Genomic DNA, 24,058 nt, shown 5'->3' with positions numbered 1-24,058 from the left:
ACATTGATGGTGAAACTGGGAGAGAAAGAAAGACACACAAGGGATGGATGATGGATGACCATGGATGAAGACATCAAGAGATTTAGCAGCAGCATCAAGAGGTCTCATAGAGTCAGAGGCAGCTGTGACTCACCTATCATTGGGGACACCCTTGATAACCAGATTCATTGCTGCATAAAGGGGTATGTTTATCACCTCAACATCCTGCTTAAAACAGAGGAGGACAAAAAATATTGTAAACTATTACATGGTCAGTACTGGTCAGTACGTACTGTCCAAGGATGAGGTTGAAGAATTCATTAACAATTTGGCCCTTTAAACCTTCTTTTGAAGTGAATGCGATTCACAATATCTAACTTGTCTGACACTAAGTACTACAGTTCATGATGAATGGTGACAGTTGGCTGTGTCACTGTGTGCACCGTAAGTCATTCTGTTTCTAGCGCAGGAAAAGCACCCAAAAAAGACAAGAACCAGAAATCATTTCATTCAGTGATCAAAGCAAACTTAAATGTTAATGTAATTGAAAAAACACATAATAAAAACACATATTCATGATGTGGGAGAAAAATATAATGTAACCTAGGATATATGTATCCAGATATGTACAATGCATATAGTTAGAAAACTGCTTAAAAGAATAAAATGTGCTTGTGACAGATAACCAGCAAAAATGTAAGGGAGGGGTGAGTGCTTACGTGATATAGGCATACATGCGGAGATAAATCAGAACACTCTCCCATTTTTGGGTGCGCTCATGTGCTTGATTATGATAAAAAATAATGAGGAGGAATCGCACCCAAGGTCGGTTCCTCCTTAACCAGCCTAAGGAGGAAAGACGGATGGTAAATGTAAGCTTTCTAGTTGCTGTAACAGTATGTTAATTGCAAAACAAATGTTACATGACTTAAAGTGCAGATGTGGGCCCAGGAGTTTCAAAAGTACTGAAACACTGTATAAAGATGATTGGCTTTCACCGTAGTGTATTCATGCGATAACTTAGGATGTGTAATGGTATAATAATAGACACCCTGTCTGCTAAAATCTAGAGTGTATTCTCACATTGGTGTGATGCATTCTCCGTGCTTTGTTTTGCTGCGGTATTAATAAAGTTTGTATTATTGTAGCTCTCCTTGCTGTGAAAGAACTGGGTTCTTTTAAACGGGAAAGGTTGCTTGCAAGACCCAGGGACCCAGGCAAATCCAGGGAATTTCCCCAACAATGAAAATAAACTAAACTAAATATTGAACATGAAAGTTTCATCTCACTCTTCAAGATTTTAAACTTAATACACAAGATATCCAGGAAACAAATCTCATACACAAGAATCCACAAAATAAAAATCAACAAGGCAGAATGCCACAAGGGCAAGGGCTTGGGTATAAGGGGGCTAGAACAGGGGGAAGGGAGCAAAAGGGCTGGAAAAAGCAGGATATGAAGAACGAGCCAGGTGCAACTGAAAAGGACAGGTATAAATACACAGGGGAATGAGACAAACTAGGCAGGGCATGGGAGTGAGGGCGGTCTAACAAATAAACATCAGGTGAGACACATGAAAGGGTAATAGCACAATAACGAGGGGGAAATGAAAACGCGGACTGGATTCACAAAGACACACGGATCTGGACTAGGGAGTAGACAATTGCACAGAATCGGGAGATGTAGTGATAACGAGAGACAGGTGCGAACACTTCACGGAAACTAAGCAAGTAATCAGTGATAGAATAGGGAGGCGGAGTTACAGAACAGAATTGAAACTGGAGATGCGTTAGTAAGTTAGTTACGTGATTAAATTACAAATACCCAAAACTAGTGAACGTTAGTTTGTTAGTTTGGCGAACATATTAATGTGTTAATATAATTAGTACTGTACATATTCTATGTTAGTTGGGCTTAGTATATTAGTGCTATCTACAAACATGAAATGGAGAGAAAGCAGGAAGTAAGAACAGCCAGACAGAAGGAATCGTAGGAAAACGGAAAATTCCGAAACCACCTGAATACTGAAGCACGCAGACAGGGGGAGAGACTCGGGATCAGAAACATTCAGACAGACATCACAGGGGAAGACGAGTGCAAAGACTAATGAATGTACACAGAACACCAGACATGAATATGAAAAATAATGAATTACAAGAATGACGATAATAAACTAAGACAGATAACAGGAGCATAACAAATGCATAAACTTGAATTTCAGCTCTTTGTAATCTTGCTAGCGAATCACTAGAACAACTGCAAGTTGTCTCTGTGTCTTTGAAGCACTAAGGATGGGAAACCCACGTCCCTCTCCACACCAGATCTTCCTTTAAAAGTTCAGTGAGGTCCAGAAACGGCATTTGTGGAGGCCATGGAATGTGCTAACATCTTCCCTCTGTTCATGAAACCACCCGTAATGCCATTGGAAAATGGGGGCATCATTGTGAGGGAACAGTGTTTGTGATATAGACTTCACATGGTTACCCCCTAAATTGACATTATAATCATTGGCTGATACATCACCATGCAGAACAATCCATGAGTTTACCATCCACACCAGGAAATTAGGAGGGAGGAACATTCCCATTTCCCTGCTTCCCTGCTGATCAGTCTGGATTAAATATTATTATTGTCCAAAAAGGAAGACTCTGTATGCTGATTGAAAATGCTTAAATCACAAATACCTTGGCAACCACAACCAGTTTCAACATTTCCTTGAATCAATTTTGAAGAAAGAAAAGACAGAGGCATGTTTGATAATAATGCGGACAGATACGTTATTCTGCATTTAATGGTCTTTTCCCGCCTGGACAACACTCTGCTGCTTGGCCTTCCATTACATTACATTATTGGCATTTGGCAGACGCTCTTATCCAGAGCGACGTACAACAAAGTGCATATCCATAACCAGGGATAAGTTCGCTGAAAGACCCTAGAGGGAAGTACAATTTGAACTGCTACCTGTACAACAAAGATAAGGACGAGGGCCAATTATTTTTTATTTTTTATTTTTTTTAAACAAGAAACAAACAAACAGAGCAAAAGTGACCAAAGTTAACAATCAAAACACTGCTTACCTAGCCAACTAAAAAATACCGATACACAAAGCAAGTCACAGAGACAACAATTAAGGTTCACAGGGAGGTAGGGAGGGATGGGGAGAGGTGCTGCTTGAAGAGGTGTGTCTTCAGCTTGCGTTTGAAGGTGGGGAGAGATTCTACAGTTCTGACCTCAACGGGGAGTTCGTTCCACCACCGTGGAGCCAGAACAGACAGCAGTCGTGAGCGTGAGGTGGAGGTTCGGAGAGGGGGAGGTGCCAAACGGCCTGTGGAGGCTGAACGAAGAGGTCTGGCAGGGGTGATGATTTTTTGTAGATAAGCTGGGGAAGACCCCTTAACTTCTTGGAAGGCTAGCACCAATGTTTTGAATTTGATGCGAGCCATGACAGGCAGCCAGTGGAGGGTAGTAAGCAGGGGGGTGACGTGCGAGTATTTGGGAAGGTTGAAGACCAGACGAGCTGCTGCATTCTGGATAAGTTGGAGGGGTCTGATGGCGGATGCTGGGAGGCCAGCCAAGAGGGAATTGCAGTAGTCCAGGCGGGACAGAACCATCGCTTGGACCAGGAGCTGGGTCGAGTAGGGGGTGAGAAAGGGGCGGATTCTCCGTATGTTGTATAGGAAGAACCTGCAAGACCGGGTCACCACCGCAATGTTCTCGGAAAGGGACAGTCTGCTGTCCATCACCACGCCGAGGTTCCTTGCACTGGGTGACGGCGTGTGGTATCCCCGAGGGAAATGGAGAGATCCAGATGGGGAGAGGTATTAGCAGGGATGAATATCATTTCAGTCTTGCCTGGGTTGAGCTTTAGATGGTGGTTGTCCATCCAGCTCTGGATGTCCTTCAGGCAAGCAGAGATACGGGCTGAAACATGCGTATCAGACGGCGGGAACGAGACGAAGAGTTGGGTATCGTCCACGTAGCAGTGATAGGATAGCCCATGTGCAGTGATCACAGGGCCAAGGGAGCGAGTGTAAAGAGAAAAAAGAAGCGGGCCTAGGACTGAGCCCTGGGGAACTCCTGTGGCGAGGGCCCGAGGTGTCGATACCGAACCAGCCCAGGCAACCTGGAAGGAGCGACCAGAGAGGTAGGACTCAATCCAGTCCAGGGCTGTGCCACAGATGCCCGTTGCTGACAGGGCAGACAGGAGGATGGAGTGATCCACAGTGTCGAAGGCAGCAGAGAGATCTAGAAGAATGAGGACAGAGGAGAGGGAGGCTGCTCGTGCGGCATGGAGTGACTCACTGACGGAGAGGAGCGCAGTCTCTGTCGAGTGGCCCGATCTGAAGCCAGACTGATGGGGGTCTAGCAGGTTGTTGTTAGAAAAGAAAGAAGAAAGTTGAGTAGAAGCGGCTCGTTCTATAGTTTTAGAAAGGAAAGGAAGAAGAGATACCGGGCGGTAGTTCTGGATGATGGAGGGATTAGGCTTTTTTAGCAGCGGAGTGATGTGGGCCCTCTTGGAGGATGGGGTTGACAGGGAGGAGTTGACAAGGGAGGTGACAAATGGGAGAATGTCAGTTGTGATAGTTTGGAGAAGAGAAGAGGGGATAGGGTCAATGAAGAGGGGACAGGTTCAGGGTCAAGACCGAAGTCTGCTCCGCGGGGCAAAAGTACGAAAAACAGCAGGCAAAGACGTGGTACAGGCAGGCAATGGTCAACAAAACAGAAGTCAATAATCTTTGGTCGGTAAACAGACTTGGATCGTAACGAGTAGACAATGGCTTGGTATAAACGCTCAAAAGAATGCACTGACGAACAGGAGACAAACAATTTCACACAGACATGACTTGAAACTGAGCTTATATGCAGGTGTAGACAGGTGTAGACAGGTGTAGACAATTAGTTTGAGAGCAGCAAGAGAATGGAAATCAGGTGTGGAGGATTGACAAGTTAACAAGGTAATTAATAATCGTTAGTAATAAACCTATCCTGCCCTAGCATTAGTAAATTAGTAAATGACATGCACAAGAAACGTAAGGTATCATGAAGACATGATTAGAATATTAGTATTACCCAATCCTGATCTAGCATTAGTAGGTTAGTAAATAGACAAGGGAGATTGAAACAATTAGGGTGTGAGTGACAGAAAGAGAGAGAGAAAAAGCAGGAATGCAAGGTTTGCAGAAAGACACAAAAAAGTGTATGTTAAATCAATGAACAGTATAACATGGCATGTTATTGTGACATAACCCGTTTGCAAAACAATGACAATAAACAATATAACATGACATGGCAAGACTAACAATTAAATCGTAACAACTAAACCTGAAACATAACATGACATGAAACATAAAAACGTGGTGAAACTAGACTAACATAATATGTGACATGACAATAACATAACCAAGACAATAACTAAACATAAAACATGACATGACAAACATGAAACGTGACACATGAGCTCACAAGATTTCCATTTTCATTTAAAAATGTAACTTTTGAATGCAATTCACTCATGATTATCTGCTTATAAAAGTACACATATCATAAAATGAAATATTAATTCAGTTTAAAGCATTGCTGGTTTAAGCAGTTGGTTTTAATGTTATGGCTAGTTGTTTTACATACAGTTTCCTCCAATGGTATTGGAACAGCAGGGTCAATTCCTTTATTTTTGCGATACACTGAAGACAATTGAGTTTGACGTCAAGATATAAACAGTCTTTTTTCAGACAATTTTTAGGTGAGCAAAAGATTAGAACATTTGACTGACAGGTGTTTCTTGTTGTCCAGATGTGTCGTGTTAGTTTGTTTGGTTAAACAATAAATAGTTCTGAATGTCTACCCTTGGTTTTAGCCTTGGGTTTAGCAATGTGTGGGTGTTAGAAATGATAAACCAACATGAGGACAGAGACCTGTCTTTGGGAAAAAGTAAGCCATTTTGAAGCTTAAAAAAGGGGGAATTAATTGGGGATAGCTTGTTCAACAACTGAAAAAGTTAGAAACTGCTGGTGTACTGAGCAACAGACATGGGACCTTTGGAGGGGACAGTATATATATGACTGAATATGTTCATTTTAACTAAGATTTGTGATAAACTTGTGATCGTAACATGCTTTATATAATTTAACCTATATATTTGTGTCAGAAATTAAATTAGAAAATATGAACTAAAAGGTTTATTCAGTATGTTTGTTAACTCTTAGGAAAAAAGATTCATAGGTAGCCTAAACCATCAGGGAAATGCCAGATGTGGGCTATATTTCACAGAAATGTTGTTCACCTGCCAACTTCATCACCAGCCATTTCATGCTGTTTTGAATTGTCCTTGTTAACTTGTATATATGCAGTCTGAACTGAGCATTTAAATATGCTTAAATAAGTTGCCATCCTTTAGGTTTGTCTCATTGGTAGTAGCCCAACATTGTTGATTAAAACATATATAATATTTAGCCAAAATAAATATTGTTTATTATCTTAAATCTTCAGTTTCAAATTAATATTTCTACTTTACATACCTTAGATATGGTTCACTGTGACTTGCACTTTCAAATAGGAAGTTACTGCAGTGTAACTGGTTTTCTGCAACATGATAGAATTCACCAAACTTTTCTGAAGAATGACATTCTGTGCCATTTGTTGAGTTGGTTTGAATAGGCCTATCCACCCTCAATCAGACCCACAACTACAGAATATAATTATTCATCAGCTGAAATAAAAGACCATTGTTTTTTTTAGTGAAACAAATCCCTGTCATTTGGACAGATATAAAACCTGAACCTGGTCAGGCTCATTGTCGAGTACAGGGGTCGGCAACCCTGGTCCTGGAGAGCAGCAGGGTGTGCTGGCTTTCATTGTTACTTGGCATTAATTGATCAATGAAAGCCGTTGATAACACAGTTAACTCACCTCACCTGGTTTCTTGGGTCTGAATCGGTTGCTTATTTTAAGGTGGAGACGAAAGCCAGCACACCCTGCGGCTCTCCAGGACCCCTGCTCTAGTAGGATATGAGATTATACTAACTGTTTTAAGTTTGTAGTGTGTTCTGTGTGTTTCTAAATATAATATATTGTATTATATGTGTTACTTTGGCAATATGACTGTAGTTGTGATTGCAGAAGCACAACACAGACAAAAGCACACACATTTTGCCCAAACTAACATGTTAGGGATTCACACAAACACACACATCATTTTGTATTAAACTGAATTGAGAGAGATAGAGAGAACAACCAAAAGTGGTTTAATTGAAGGGTTTAAATCATATTTGAAATGTCAGTTTAAATTAATGTGTGATGTAATGTAATGTCTGAAATGTAATTGGTATTAAGCATTCGTGAGAAACACCACTCACTAGCCTAGGAAATCCTGTGAATTTTAATCAAGCTGTAAATGGTAAATGGTAAATGGTTGGAATTTTTATAGCGCCTTTATCCAAAGCGCTGTACAATTGATGCTTCTCATTCACCCATTCATACACACACTCACACACCGACGGCGATTGGCTGCCATGCAAGGCGCCGACCAGCTCGTCAGGAGCATTTGGGGGTTAGGTGTCTTGCTCAGGGACACAGCCCGGACGGGGGATCGAACCGGCAACCCTGCCAGACGACTGCTCTTACTGCCTGAGCCATGTTGCCCCTACAGTTGTGACTGTAGAGTGAATTTGTGACCTTATTAGTCATAAGATCTGGAGAAAGAACTGGACCCCTCTCCCCCCAATGAACAGCCACACACAGATTTACTCATGATGGAGATTTATTATTGAAGCTGGATTGATTGATTGATTGGACAGACACCAGAGGGTCTAAATGTCGCAGTGAAGCACAAGATTAAAGGCACTGATCTCTGGGAGATCGTAGCACTCGTAGCAAAGCTGTAGGAAGGCACCAGGAAGCAGAAGCAGAGCAGCCAATCAGGAGCCAGAAAGGGTATATCTAGCACCTCCTGGTGGGTCTCTATTTGACATATATGCTGGTGATTCTGACATCTGCTGTAAACCAGATTTTACTGTACTGGGGCTGTTCCAGGTGGTTGGGGAACTCCAGCATGTGGCCGTCATGCAGGCTAATGTAAAACTTGTCATTGGCAAAGGTGATGGACACCTGGAAGAGGGAAGGAGAGAAGGTCAGGAGCGCAGAGTTATCTTACCAAAGAAGAAGGTCAACACCGCCAGGTTCACGTTTAACACCCTACGACTGCACTGAAAAACAATGAAATAACAAGCCAAATGATATAATGATGAAATGTACTCCACACTGAATGAATTGGCAGGAATATTTCCCATGAAGCTTTCCTGGGAGGGTACAGCATGTCAGCCCCTCCCCTCAGCCTTTCTGATCCCCCCCACCCCCCCGCCCAAAAGGGTCAATTTCTCTTACATACAGGACTATGAAGGAATGGTGGCTAAAGATTCCTAGATGAACTGTCTCACAAGTGGTGCCAAGTTACAGGCTGATCGATGGAACACAAGTACAGAGGACTGGAAGTCTCCCTGTCTGAGGCCACACCTCAAACTCCTCGCCCTGCCGGAAAGGAAAGTTTCTTTCATCTGTCACTTGAGCACACCAGAACCCATCCTTCATGGCATTCAGGACGATGACACCTGGGCCAGAGCCTTAAAAGCGAGGGTTGACGTGGAGCGCAATGTTGGAATCAGAATTACCCACATCGATTGTGAAACTGGGAGAGAAAGAGAGACACACAAGGGATGGATGACCATGGATGAAGACGGAGATTAAGCAGCAGCATCAAGAGGTCTCGTAGAGTCAGAGGCAGCAGTGACTCACCTAACCGGATTGGGTTTAGGGACACCGGTGACTTGCAGTTCCACTCCTTGCTTGAAGGAAAGGTTTTGCAACTCCACTCTCTGTTTAAAACAAAGAACCAAAAATAGGACATGTATGGTCAAAACCTAAAACATTCCTTTTGTGCAAATTCATCTGCATTCGGTACACTGACTCTTTCACTTCTCTAAGGCAGTAGACATCAGAAAGTCGGCAATCTCACAATTTGTTCAGAACTAGGACAATTTTCTCAGCAGGCAGGCTGGCCTGTCAAACAAGTCTGCTGCATCAGAGTTGGGGCGAGCAATACAATGAGACACGGGGACCTTGCTTTGTTAACTATTACACAATTAACTGAGTAACTTCTCTCTTAACTGTATACATACATCTTAACTGTATATACATCTTGTAGATACGGGCTAGTTTCGGGATTTCATAACTTCTCGACTATTATTTCTTCACTTCACAAGAACTCTCACTGGAAATGTAAATATTTGTAATATTATTGCTTTATATTCTAAATGCATGCCATGCACCCATGAGGCATTGAGGCTGCATAATATATGCAAATGTGGAAGTTTGAAGTGAATGAGATTCACAATATCTAACTTGTCTGACAGTAAATACTACAGTTCATGATGAATGGTGACAGTTGGCTGTGTCACTTATAAAGTGTTTGCCCCGTAAGTCATTCTGCTTTCTAGCGCAGGAAAAGCACCTAAAAAAGACAAGAACCAGAAATAATTTTGTTCAGTGATCAAAGCAAACTTAAATGTTAATGTAATTGAAAAAAACGCATAATAAAAACACATATTCATGATGTGGGAGAAAAATATAATGTAACCTAGGATATCTGTATCCAGATATGTTCAATGCATATAGTTAGAAAACTGCTTGAAAGAATAAATTGTGCTTGTGACAGATAACGAGCAAAAATGTAAGGGATGTTAGATATTGTGAATCTCATTCACTTCAAAAGAAGTTTTAAAGGGCCAAATTGTTAATGAATTCTTCAATCTCATCCTCGGACAGTACGTACTGACCAGTACTGACCATGTAATAGTTTACAATATGTTTAAAAACATATGTTAAAAATTAATGTTGCATTATTTTTATCAAGCAAGCCACATTTGCATATATTATGCAGCCTCAATGCCTCATGGGTGCATGGCATGCATTCAGAATATGAAGCAATAATATTACAAATATTTACATTTCCAGTGAGAGTTCTTCTGAAGTGAAGAAATAATAGTTGAGAAGTTATGAAATCCCGAAACAGACAAGCCATAACTGGCCCCACCTTCACCTCCAGAGAGAATATAAGGCCAGGAACCCAGAGAGAGGCACTCAGAACACCTCTGATCTTCAGCTCTCCAGCAACTTGTGACCTGTGTTGTGATCAGAGCTGCACAACTGTGAAGACTCAGAAACTGAACCGCCAAGATGAGTGTAAGTGAAGATTTTGGTTTTCTTACTCAGAAAAATAGAAATGAGAGAATACTGCAAATGATACGCAGAGAAGGCCTCTAATTACTTTGATTTTAGTAAATTCAAGTTTGTTTTATCATTGAAATGATCTTTACATGACATTTAGTGAAAGGATTCTTCCCCATTCTGATGGCTGATGTGAACATTATCTGAAGCTCCTAGCCCGTATCTACATGATGTATACATTACACCACTGCCACACAATTGAATGATGAGATAATTGCATGAATAATTGATATAGTTAAGAGAGAAGTTACTCAGTTAATTGTGTAAAAGTTAACAAAGCAAGGTCCCTGTGTCTCATTGTATTGCTCGCCCCAACTCTGAACATGCAGCAGACTCGTTTGACAGGTCAGCCTGCCTGCTGAGAAAATTGTCCTAGTTCTGAACAGATTGCCGACTTTCTGATGTCTACTGCCTTAGAGAAGTGAAAGAGTCAGTGTACCGAATGCAGATAAATTTGCACAGCTTCACAAAATCACAAAAGGAATGTTTTAGGTTTTGACCATACATGTCCTATTTTTGGTTCTTTGTTTTAAACAGAGAGTGGAGTTGCAAAACCTTTCCTTCAAGCAAGGAATGGGACTGCAAGTCACCGGTGCCCCTAAACCCAATCCGGATCGGTGAGTCACTGCTGCCTCTGACTCTACGAGACCTCTTGATGCTGCTGCTTAATCTCCGTCTTCATCCATGGTCATCCATCCCTTGTGTGTCTCTCTTTCTCTCCCAGTTTCACAATCGATGTGGGTAATTCTGATTCCAACATTGCGCTCCACGTCAACCCTCGCTTTCAAGGCTCTGGCCCAGGTGTCATCGTCCTGAATGCCATGAAGGATGGGTTCTGGGGTACTGAAGTGATAGATGAAAGAAGCTTTCCTTTCCGGGAGGGCAAGGAGTTTGAGGTGAGGCCTCAGACAGGGAGACTTCCAGTCCTCTGTACTTGTGTTCCATGGATCAGCCTGTAAATTGGCACCACTTGTGAGACAGTTCACCTAGGAATCTTTAGCCACCATTCCTTCATAGTCCTGTATGTTAGAGAAATTGACCCTTTCGGTGGCGATCAGAAATGCTGTATGTAAGAGAAATTGACCTTTAGGGGGGAGGGGCTGAGATTCTGTACCCTCCCAGGAAAGCTTAATGGGAAATATTCCAGCCAATTCATTCAGTGTGAAGTACATATCATTATATCATTTGGCTTGTTATTTCATTGTTTTTCACTGCAGTCGTAGTGTGTTAAACGTGAACCTGACGGTGTTGACCTTCTTCTTTGGTAAGATAACTCTGCGCTCCTGACCTTCTCTCCTTCCCTCTTCCAGGTGTCCATCACCTTTGCCAATGACAAGTTTTACATTAGCCTGCATGACGGCCACATGCTGGAGTTCCCCAACCGCCTGAAACAGCCCCAGTACAGTAAAATCTGGTTTACAGGAGACGTCAAGATCACCAGCATATATGTCAAATAGAGACCCACCAGGAGGTGCTAGATATACCCTTTCTGGCTCCTGATTGGCTGCTCTGCTTCTGCTTCCTGGTGCCTTCCTACAGCTGTGCTACGAGTGCTACGATCTCCCAGAGATCAGTGCCTTTAATCTTGTGCTTCTCTGCGACATTTAGACCCTCTGGTGTCTGTCCAAACCCACTGCGTATGATAATCAATCCAGCTTCAATAATAAATCTCTATCATGAGTAAATCTGTGTGTGGCTGTTCATTGGGGGGAGAGGGGTCCAGTTCTTTCTCCAGATCTTATGACCATAAAGGTCACAAATTCACTCTACAATCACAACTTGATTAAAATTCACAGGATTTTCTAGGCTAGTGAGTGGTGTTTCTCATGAATGCTTAATACCAATTACATTTCAGACATTACGCATTACAACACACATTAATTTAAACTGACATTTCAATTATGATTTAAACCCTTCAATTAAACCACTTTTGGTTGTTCTCTCTATCTCTCTCAATTCAGTTTAATACAAAATGATGTGTGTGTTTGTGTGAATCCCTAACATATGTGTGCTTTTGTCTGTGTGTTGTGCTTCTGCAGTCACAACTACAGTCATATTGCCAAAGCAACACATATAATACAATATACTATATTTACAAACAGACTTTGTCCCTCCCAGAGATGGTAGCAATAATGAGGCACACATTAGTTTTCTGAGGAATTATGATTACAGCAGCCAACAAAGGGCCATTATTACCTCAACAAACAATGCTTTTATTTGCTAAGCTGGAGGTGAACAACGAGCAATGTGATATGAAACTTATCAATACTCAGAGTGTCAGTTGCTCATGTGGGGCTTTGAACATGCTGCTTATCTTGAGCTGTAAACCAACTCCTCTTCTGCAGAATAAAGAAACTGACCATTTACACACAGTCCCTGCCTCTTACTTTGCCACTGGAATCTAACAGTAATACAACACAACAACCCGATCAAATAGTAACTTGAAATATTACATTACATTATAGGCATATGGCAGACGCTCTTATCCAGAGTGATGTACAAAGTGCATACCCATAACCTGGGACAAGTGGGCTGAAAGACCCTAGTGGGAAGTACAATTTCAAGTGCTATGAATTAGGACTTGGGCCTTGCAGATTAATCTGACAATGGAAAATATCTATAAAACCGTTTTCATACAAAACAACGTGAAAGAATGTTACACGTGTACAAACAAGAATAAACAGCTTACATAGCCAATAAAACAATCCTCGTGAACACAAGTGGAGTAATAATTAGACACACATTAGTTTTCTGAGAAATTATTACTTTGCAGTGGTTCTCTGTTCTCTAACCATGAAACTCCAAATGTTCCTCAGACCTGACCAAGAAATGACGGATCGGTTCATGGCCACAAGCCCACCCAGGCCAGCAAAGGCCCCACCCCATGGACTTCCAGGAGCTGGGATCCCTGGGAAAGCTAAACCCACCTCTGGGAAAGACCTCACTGTGCAGTTTGGAGCCAATCGTGCCTCATCACCATCTCACTGACCATCACTGCCTTCAAGACATGCAGAGTTCTACAAAAGGATCAACAAAAAACAACAGTTTTCCTCAGAAGTCATCCTTCTCCACTCAGGGTGATCAGATTAATCACTTTCCAAACCTCAGAAGGTATTATCAGAGCCACAAAAATAATGAAAGGGCCTCTTCTGTGTTGGTACTGACATGGGCACTTACCAAACATATATATCTCTTCAGTTAAAACATATGTACATGTGAGGTAATCAACATGAATCATTTGAATAATCAAAATGTGTAACCAATAGAGAAATCTGTGTGATTGAAGTGTGTCATTAATTCTCACGTATTACTTTTCATTTAAGACTGATATATGTTGTTTCACAACAAAGATGTAAATGGTTGGCATTTATATAGCTCCTTTATCCAAAGCGCTGTACAATTGATGCTTCTCATTTACCCATTCATACACACACTCACACACCGACGGCAACTGGCTGCCATGCAAGGTGCCGACCAGCTCGTCAGGAGCATTTGTGGGTTAGGCGTCTTGCTCAGGGACACTTCGACACAGCCCGGGCGGGGGATCGAACCGGCAACCCTCCGACTGCCAGACGACTGCTCTTACAGCCTGATCCATGTCGCCTCTTTAGCAAAGCCTGGACTCACAAGTCCATAATAAAGTGGATTATGCTGCCCTCTTGTGGTCATTTGTAAATATTACACCCAACGTTAAGCTCATTTGCTCCCAGTCTATTGACGGTGCAGTCCTACATGTCAGCTGTACTTACCTCCATCAGTAAAACATGCAGAGTTTCACACAGGGCTGGTATTCATTGGTAGTCATGGGGATGGGCTGGTAACATGATAACATGATGATGAGACCTCACTGGACAATTAGGAGTCAATCGTGCCTCATCACCATCTCACTGACCATCACTACCTTAAAGACATGCAGAATTCTACAAAAGGATCAACAAAAAAGACAAACTGCTTCCTGTATTTTACAAGATTTTCCCTCAGAAGTCATGGTTCTCCACTCAGGTTGATCAATGAGTTATCTCAGGCCAAAGAGTGGAATCCTGTGTAATGTTGTTCACCTGCCAACCAGTCATTTCATGCAGTTTTGAATTGTCCTTGTTAACTTGTAAACATAAAAGTTGAATTGAAAATATGAAAAAGTTTAAATAAGTTGCCATCCTTTAGGTTTGTCTTGTTGGTAGTAGCCCAACAACGTTGATTAAAATGTAGATATTTAGCCAAACATTTATTTATTTATTATCATATGTCTTCTATTCTACATGAATAGTTCTATTTACATACAGAGTTTCCCTCAGAAGTCATCCTTCTGCACTCAGGTTGATGAAATGGTAAATGTCTGGATTTATATATTTATTGATTCTTCTCATTCACCCATTCTACACACACCAACAACGATTAGCTGCCATGCAGGGCACCAACCAGCTCATCGTTAGGTGTCTTGTGTGTCTTCGACACACCCAGGGTGGGATCGAACCGGCAAATCTGGCAGACGACTTCTCTTACCGCCTGAGCCAATGAGACGACTGTTCTTATCACAACAGAAATGTTGTTCACCTGCCAACTTCATCACCAGCCATTTCATGCTGTTTTGAATTGTCCTTGTAAACTATACATGCATACTTGCAGTCTCAACTGAGCAGTTAAATATGCTTAAATACATTGCCATCCTTTAGGTTGGTCTCATTGGTAGTAGCCCAACATTGTTGATTAAAACGTATAAAATATTTAGCCAAAAAAAATATTATTTATTATCTTAAATCTTCAGTTTCAAATTAATATTTCTACTTTACATACCTTAGATATGGTTCACTGTGACTTGCACTTTCAAACAGGAAGTTACTGCAGTGTAACTGGTTTTCTGCAACATGATAGAATTCACCAAACCTTTCTGAAGAATGACATTCTGTGCCATTTGTTGAGTTGGTTTGAATAGGCTTATCAATCAATCAGACCCCCAACTAAAGAATATAATTATTCATCAACTGAAATAAAAGACCAGTGTTTTTTTTGTGAAACAAATCCCTGTAATTTGGACAGATATGAAACCTGAACCTGGTCAAGCTCATTGTCGAGTAGGATATGAGATTATCCTAACTGTTTTAAGTTTGTAGTGTGTTCTGTGTGTTTCTAAATATAATATATTGTATTATATGTGTTACTTTGGCAATATGACTGTAGTTGTGATTGCAGAAACACAACACAGACAAAAACACACGCATTTTGCCCAAACTAACATGCTTGGGATTCACACAAACACAAACACGCCATTTTGAATTGAACTGAATGAGAGAGAAAGAGAGAACAACCAAAAGTGGTTTAACTGAAGAGTTTAAATCATATTTAAAATGGCAGTTTAAATTAATGTGTGATGTTATGCATAATGTCTGAAATGTAGTTGGTATTAAGCATTAATGAGGGACAAAGTGCACTCATAGCACAGCTGTAGGAAGGCACCAGGAAGCAGAAGCAGAGCAGCCAATCAGGAGCAAGAAGGGGGACGTCTAGCACCTCCTGGTGGGTCTTCAGTTGATACTTATGCCTTTAATTGACACATCTCCATCAACCCATATGTAGTCATAATATTGCTCATCCAGGCTATTCCTGAAGTACTTGGAACTTTCAGCACCTCCAGCTCAGTGTCTCCCTGTCCTAGGACTCACCTCCAGCTCAGTGTCTCCCTGTCCTAGGACTCAGCTCCAACTCAGTGTCTCCCTGTCCTAGGACTCACCTCCAACTCAGTGTCTCCCTGTCCTAGGACTCACCTCCAACTCAGTGTCTCCCTGTCCTAGGACTCACCTCCAACTCAGTGTCTCCCTGCCCTAGGACTCACCTCCAGCTCAGTGTCTCCCTGTCCTAGGACTCACCGCCAACTCAGTGTCTCCCTGCCCTAGGACTCACCTGCAGCTCAGTGTCTCCTTGTCCTAGGACTCAACTCCAACTCTGCTGCATAATATATGCAAATGTGGCTTGCTTGATAAAAATAATGCAACATTAATTTTTAACATATGTTTTTAAACATATTGTAAACTATTATATGGTCAGTACTGGTCAGTACGTACTGTCCGAGGATGAGGTTGAAGAATTCATGAACAATTTGGCCCTTTAAAACTTCTTTTGAAGTGAATGAGATTCACAATATCTAACTTGTCTTTTTTAAAGATATTTTTTAGGCCTTTTTCCACAGTATATAGAGACAGGAGAGAGAGGGAAAGACATGCGATAAATTGTCAGACTGTCGGACTCGAACCGTTGACGTCGTGGCTCACAATGAGCATGCGGTCAGTGCTCTGCAGACTGCGCCACCGAGACACCCCATATCTAACAAGTCTGACAGTAAATACTACAGTTCATGATAAATGGTGACAGTTGGCTGTGTCACTTATAAAGGGCACTGTAAGCCGTTCTGCTTTCTAGTGCAGGAAAAGCACCTAAAAAAGACAAGAACTATTTTGTTCAGTGATCAAAGCAAAATTAAATGTTAATGCATGCAGGAAGCGTCTGCAGTTACTGTCACTCTGGAACACACTAGACCTCTGGAACACACTGTCACTCTGGAACACACTGGAACACTCTGGAACACACTGTCACTCTGGAACACACTGTCACTCTGGAACACACTGGAACACTCTGGAACACACTGTCGACACACTGGAACACTCTGGAACACACTGTCATTCAGGAACCCAATGGAACACTCTGGAACACACTGTCATTCAGGAACACACTGGAACACTCTGGAACACACTGTCATTCAGGAACACAATGGAACACAATGGAACACACTGGAACATTCTGGAACACACTGTCATTCAGGAACACACTGGAACACACTGTCACTCTGGAACACTCTGTCACTCACTGGACCTCTGGGACACACACTGGAACACACTGTCATTCAGGAACACTCTGGAACACACTGGAACACTCTGGAACACACTGTCATTCAGGAACACACTGGAACACTCTGGAACACACTGTCATTCAGGAACACACTGGAACACTCTGGAACACTCTGGAACACACTGTCACTCTGGAACACACTGTCATTCAGGAACACACTGTCATTCAGGAACACACTGTCATTCAGGAACACACAGGAACACTCTGGAACACACTGTCATTCAGGAACACACTGGAACACTCTGGAACACTCTGTCACTCACTGGACCTCTGGGACACACTGGACTCACTTTGGCAGACGCTCTTATCCAGAGCAAGGTACAGTTGATTAGACTAAGCAGGAGACAATCTTCCCCTGGGGCAATGCAGGGTTAAGGGCCTTCCTCATGAATTTCACTTCCCCTGTCTGTTGTGGTTTAGGCCACAAGGTTTCCCCCCGCTCCGCTCAGAGCACGGCCTGGTGTAGCTGAGCCTTCAGCTGCAGCACACGCTTTTGGTATGGGGTCACTTTCAAAGCAGAGACAGGTTTGGTTAATATGGCCCTTCTTAGACCCAGTTTGATGAGAGAGAATATGAGGAGGGCTCCAATCCCCAAGATCCATCCTAAGTGAGGTAGTATTGCCGTTATCCATGACACCACCTATTCCCCTAGGCTTACTGCTGATTCACAGAGGCAGAAGTTCAAACAGAGGTCTGTCTCTATTTTAAGATCTTTCTGAACAACAGCCTTGACCAACTTCCCCCTTTTTGTCTGCATTAGCTCAGTATTTCGAGAGAGGTCGTACATCGGACAAGGTCAGGATATTACCCAGTTTGACCCTGACATTCTTGTCAACTGCTCCCTGTTTTCTGGCTGGTTTTTCATCATTCTCCAAGAGGGCCCACATCACCCCGCTGCTAAAAAAGCCTACTCTGGATTCCTCGATCATCCAGAACTACCGCCCAATATCTTTTCTTCCTTTTCTATCTAAAACCATAGAACAAGCTGCTTCTAGTCAACTTTCTTCTTTCTTTTCTAACAACAACCTGCTCGACCCCCATCAGTCTGGCTTCAGATCGGGCCACTCGACAGAGACTGCGCTCCTCTCTGTCAGTGAGTCACTCCATGCCACACGAGCAGCCTCCCTCTCCTCTGTCCTCATTCTTCTAGATCTCTCTGCCGCCTGGACTACTGCAATTCCCTCTTGGCTGGCCTCCCAGCGTCCGCCATCAGACCCCTCCAACTTATCCAGAATGCAGCAGCTTGTCTGGTCTTCAACCTTCCCAAATACTCACACGTCACCCCCCTGCTTACTTCCCTCCACTGGCTGCCTGTCATGGCTCGCATCAAATTCAAAACATTGGTGCTAGCCTTCCAAGCAGTTAAGGGGTCTTCTCCAGCTTACCTCCAAAAAATCATCAGACCCTACACCCCTGCCAGACCTCTTCGTTCAGCCTCCACAGGCCGCTTGGCACCTCCCATTCTCCGAACTTCCACCTCACACTCACGACTACTGTCTGTTCTGGCTCCACGGTGGTGGAACGAACTCCCCGTTGAGGTCAGAACTGTAGAATCTCTTCCAATCTTCAAGCGCAAACTGAAGACGCACCTCTTCAAGCAGCACCTCTCCCTGTCCCTTCCTACCTCCCTGTGAACCTTAATTGTTGTCTTTCTGTGATTTACTTTCTGTGTATCAGGAAGTTTTAGTTTGGCTAGCTAAGCAGTGTTTGGCTAGTTAAGGGGTTTGTTCATACATTTACATGTTGCGGTAAAAAATTTTTTTTTTATTTTATTTAAAAAAATGATGATCAAATAGGCCCTGGTCCTTATCTTTGTTGTGCAGGTAGCAGTTGAAATTGTCCTTCCCTCTAGGGTCTTTCATCGCACTAATCCCTGGTTATGCTGGTCGGCACCTTGCATGGCAGCCAATCGCCGTCGGTGTGTGAGTGTGTGTATGAATGGGTGAATGAGAAGCATCAATTGTACAGCGCTTTGGATAAAGGCGCTATATAAATGCCAGCCATTTACCATTTACATTATTATTTATTTATACATATTATTGTGAAACAACATATCTCAGTCTTAAATGAAAAGTAATACGTGAGAATTAATGAAACACTTCAATCACATAGATTTCTCTATTGGTTACACATTTTGATTATTCAAATGATTCATGTTGATTACCTCACATGTACATATGTTTTAACTGAAGAGATATATATGTTTGGTAAGTGCCCATGGGGAAGTGCCCATGTCAGTACCAACACAGAAGAGGCCCTTTCATTATTTTTGTGGCTCTGATAATACCTTCTGAGGTTTGGAAAGCGATTAATCTGATCACCCTGAGTGGAGAAGGATGACTTCTGAGGAAAACTGTTGTTTTTTGTTGATCCTTTTGTAGAACTCTGCATGTCTTGAAGGCAGTGATGGTCAGTGAGATGGTGATGAGGCACGATGAGGTCTTTCCCAGAGATGGATTTAGTTTTCGTTTTTTTAGCTTTTCGTTTTTTTTGATAGAAACTATCAATTCAGGGTTAGAGTTCTTTATTCTGCAGAAGGTGAGTTGGTTCATGCAACAGGATGTTAAAAGTCTCACAGGACACAAGAATTCCTCAGACAAATAAGAAGGATGTTGCTGTAAAAAATATGTCAGTTAATACCAACTACAGTTCAGACATTATGCATAACATCACACATTAAGTTAAACTGCCATTTTAAATATGATTTAAACTCTTCAGTTAAACCACTTTTGGTTGTTCTCTCTTTCTCTCTCATTCAGTTCAATTCAAAATGGCGTGTTTGTGTTTGTGTGAATCCCAAGCATGTTAGTTTGGGCAAAATGCGTGTGTTTTTGTCTGTGTTGTGTTTCTGCAATCACAACTACAGTCATATTGCCAAAGTAACACATATAATACAATATATTATACTTAGAAACACACAGAACACACGACAAACTTAAAACAGTTAGTATAATCTCATATCCTACTCGACAATGAGCCTGACCAGGTTCAGGTTTCATATCTGTCCAAATTACAGGGATTTGTTTCACTAAAAAAAACAATGGTCTTTTATTTCAGCTGATGAATAATTATATTCTGTAGTTGGGGGTCTGATTGATTGATAAGCCTATTCAAACCAACTCAACAAATGGCACAGAATGTCATTCTTCAGAAAGGTTTGGTGAATTCTATCACGTTGCAGAAAACCAGTTACACTGCAGTAACTTCCTGTTTGAAAGTGCAAGTCACAGTGAACCATATCTAAGGTATGTAAAGTAGAAATATTAATTTGAAACTGAAGATTTAAGATAATAAATAATATTTATTTTGGCTAAATATTTTATACGTTTTAATCAACAATGTTGGGCTACCAATGAGACCAACCTAAAGGATGGCAATGTATTTAAGCATATTTAACTGCTCAGTTGAGACTGCAAGTATGCATGTATAGTTAACAAGGACAATTCAAAACAGCATGAAATGGCTGGTGATGAAGTTGGCAGGTGAACAACATTTCTGTTGTGATAAGAACAGTCGTCTCATTGGCTCAGGCGGTAAGAGAAGTCGTCTGCCAGATTTGCCGGTTCGATCCCACCCCGGGTGTGTCGAAGACATACAAGACACCTAACGATGAGCTGGTTGGTGCCCTGCATGGCAGCTAATCGTTGTTGGTGTGTGTAGAATGGGTGAATGAGAAGAATCAACTGTACAGTGCTTTGAATAAAGGAGCTGTATAAATCCATACATTTACCATTTCATCAACCTGAGTGCAGAAGGATGACTTCTGAGGGAAACTCTGTATGTAAATAGAACTATAAATAGAACTAATCAACGTTGTTGGGCTACTACCAACAAGACAAACCTAAAGGATGGCAACTTATTTAAACTTTTTCATATTTTCAATTCAACTTTTATGTTTACAAGTTAACAAGGACAATTCAAAACTGCATGAAATGACTGGTCGGCAGGTGAACAACATTGCACAGGATTCCACTCTTTGGCCTGAGATAACTCATTGATCAACCTGAGTGGAGAACCATGACTTCTGAGGGAAAATCTTGTAAAATACAGGAAGCAGTTTGTTTTTTTTGTTGATCCTTTTGTAGAATTCTGCATGTCTTTAAGTTAGTGATGGTCAGTGAGATGGTGATGAGGCATGATTGACTCCTAATTGTCCAGTGAGGTCTCATCATCATGTTATCATGTTACCAGCCCATCCCCATGACTACCAATGAATACCAGCCCTGTGTGAAACTCTGCATGTTTTACTGATGGAGGTAAGTACAGCTGACATGTAGGACTACACCGTCAATAGACTGGGAGCAAATGAGCTTAACGTTGGGTGTAATATTTACAAATGACCACAAGAGGGCAGCATAAGCCACTTTATTATGGACTTGTGAGTCCAGGCTTTGGTAAAGAGGCGTCATTTACATTTACATTTTACATTTTAGTCATTTGGCAGACGCTTTTAATCCAAAGCGACTTACAAGTGCATAGGTTCTACCACAAGTCAAAGCATCATATCCAGAACTAGGAAAATACACCTGGACTGCTGTTCTAAACATCTAGTCGTCATCATAAGTGCAATTTTTTTTTTTTTTTTGGGGGGGGGGGGGTTAGACAGGGATAGGGGTATCAGAAGGGGGGGGCGGGGTAAATCAGGAGGGAGGACTAAGGTAGAGTTTGAAGAGGTGTGTTTTGAGTCTGCGTCGAAATAGGGGGAGGGATTCTGCTGTCCTGACAGTGGTAGGCAAGTCATTCCACCACTGAGGAACCAGAACGGAAAACAGGCGTGAACGTGCAGCTCGACCGCCAGGTGCCCGTAGAGAGGGAACCATAAGGCGACCAGAGCTGGCAGACCGGAGTGGTCTAGCTGGGGAGTAGGGAGTGATCAGGGATTGTATGTAATGTGGGGCAGTCCCCTTAGCAGCCTGAAATGCCAACACTAGGGCCTTGAATCGGATGCGTGCGGCAATAGGAAGCCAGTGGAGGCCAATGAGAAGCGGGGTGACATGAGCCGACCTGGGCTGACTGGTGATCAAGCGGGCTGCAGCATTCTGGACCAGCTGGAGGGGCTTGATGGCGCACGCTGGGAGACCGGCTAGGAGGGAGTTGCAGTAATCCAGGCGGGAAATAACGAGCGCCTGGACTAGGAGCTGGGTGGCTTTCTCCGTCAGGAGATGACGGATGTGGCGTATATTATACAGAAAGAACCTGCAGGTTCTGGCAGTGGAGGATACTTGTGGAGCCAGGGAGAGGCAGTTATCAAGAGTCACCCCAAGATTCTTTGCCGTACGGGAGGAGGAAACTACAAAGTCCTCCACAGTCAGTGAGAGGTCGATTGACGGAGAGGACTTAGCAGGGATGTAGAGAAGCTCAGTTTTGGCAAGGTTGAGCTTCAGGTGATGGAAGTCATCCACGCAGAGATATCAGCCAAGCAGGCAGAGATCCGTGTGGTGATTTGAGTGTCGGGGGGGAAGGAAATGAAGAGTTGGGTGTCATCAGCGTAGGAGTGATAAGAGAAGCCGTGGGAAGAGATAACAGAACCAAGGGACATGGTGTATAGCGAGAAGAGGAGAGGCCCAAGAACCGAGCCCTGCGGGACTCCAGTTCGTAGGGGTTGAGGGTCGGAGAGTGCGCCCCTCCAAGTCACCTGGTAGGAGCGACCAGAGAGGTAGGAGGAAAACCAAGCGAGTGCAGAACCTGTGACACCCATCCCAGACAGCGATGAGAGCAGAATCTCATGGTTGACTGTATCGAAGGCGGCTGACAGGTCGAGGAAGATTAGGACAGAGGAGAGGGATTTTGCTTTAGCAGAGTGGAGTGCCTCAGTGACCGCGAGCAGGGCGGTTTCAGTGGAGTGGCCACTCTTGAAGCCAGACTGGTTGGGGTCATGGAGATTGTTGTGGAGAAGATAAGTGGACAGTTGGGAGCAGACCGCCCGTTCCAGGGTTTTAGCGAGAAAGGGAAGAAGAGAGACAGGCCGGTAGTTGTTCAGGGCAGAGGGATCAAGAGTAGGTTTTTTGAGGAGGGGAGTGACTCTGGCCCTCTTCAGGGAAGAGGGCATGGTGCCGGAAGAGAGGGAGGTGTTGATTAGAGAGGAGAGAAAAGGGAGAATGTCCTCAGATATAGATTGTAGGAGGGGAGAGGGGATGGGGTCAAGAGGACAGGTGGTCGGGCGGTGGGAAGTAAGGAGTTTCAGTGTGTCGGCGTCAGAGAGGGGAGAAAAGGAGGTTAGGGAGTTGGGGAGGGTAGGAGGGTCAGCAGGGGTGGAGGGTTGGGAGAAGGAATTGCGAATAGCATCGACCTTCTTTTCAAAGAAGGAGACAAAGTCATCAGGTGTGAGTGATGAGGGGGGTGGGGGGGGAGGGGGGGCCAGAAGAGAGGAGAAAGTTGCTCAGGCTGTAAGAGCAATCGCCTGGCAGCCGGTTCGATCCCCCGCCCCGGCTGTGTCAAAGTGACACCTAACCCCCAAATACTCCTGACGAGCCAGTTGGGGCTTTGCATGGCAGCCAATCGCTGTGAGTGTGTGTATGAATGGGTGAATGGAGAAGCATCAATTGTACAGTGCTTTGGCTAAAGGTGCTATATAAATGCCTGCCATTTAAAGTGGCTTTTTCTAATAATTTGCACTCCAGATTCAATTACAATCTCGTCATGCTTGACTCTAACCCAATTGCGCTGTTTTTGTCCTGTTTGCAGGATATATTACATTCACATTTATACAATTGATTAGACTAAGCAGGGGACAACCCTCCTTGCTCAAAGGGGCCTTTCTTAATTGCGGCTACACTGGGGATCGAACCACCGACCTGGCGCGTTCCGCTCATGTACCATGAATCCCCTACCAATCAGCAATAATTCTGGCTCCGACAGACCAGTTAGTTTTCCATTAAGAAGCACTCCTAATCTCAACTCA

At 43.0% G+C, this 24,058-nt stretch overlaps 1 protein-coding gene and 1 pseudogene across 1 annotated transcript; one reads left to right on the top strand and one right to left on the bottom strand.

The window, feature by feature from the left end:
• Positions 1-7,935: 7,935 nt before the first annotated feature.
• Positions 7,936-9,455, bottom strand: LOC133136687 (beta-galactoside-binding lectin-like; annotated as a pseudogene).
• A 1,375-nt stretch (positions 9,456-10,830) lies between these two features.
• On the top strand, positions 10,831-11,714 carry LOC133136686 (beta-galactoside-binding lectin-like). Its single transcript, XM_061254335.1, has 3 exons — positions 10,831-10,874; positions 10,982-11,153; positions 11,568-11,714. Exons 1-3 carry the CDS (start codon positions 10,831-10,833, stop codon positions 11,712-11,714), a joined length of 363 nt encoding a protein of 120 aa, XP_061110319.1.
• The last annotated feature ends 12,344 nt before the right edge of the window (positions 11,715-24,058 follow it).

This window comes from Conger conger, chromosome 9 (genome assembly GCF_963514075.1).
Source record: "Conger conger chromosome 9, fConCon1.1, whole genome shotgun sequence".
Taxonomy (NCBI): Eukaryota; Metazoa; Chordata; class Actinopteri; order Anguilliformes; family Congridae; genus Conger; species Conger conger.
The sequence above is the reverse complement of the archived record's forward strand: the minus strand, read 5'-3'. Positions and strand labels throughout refer to the sequence as shown.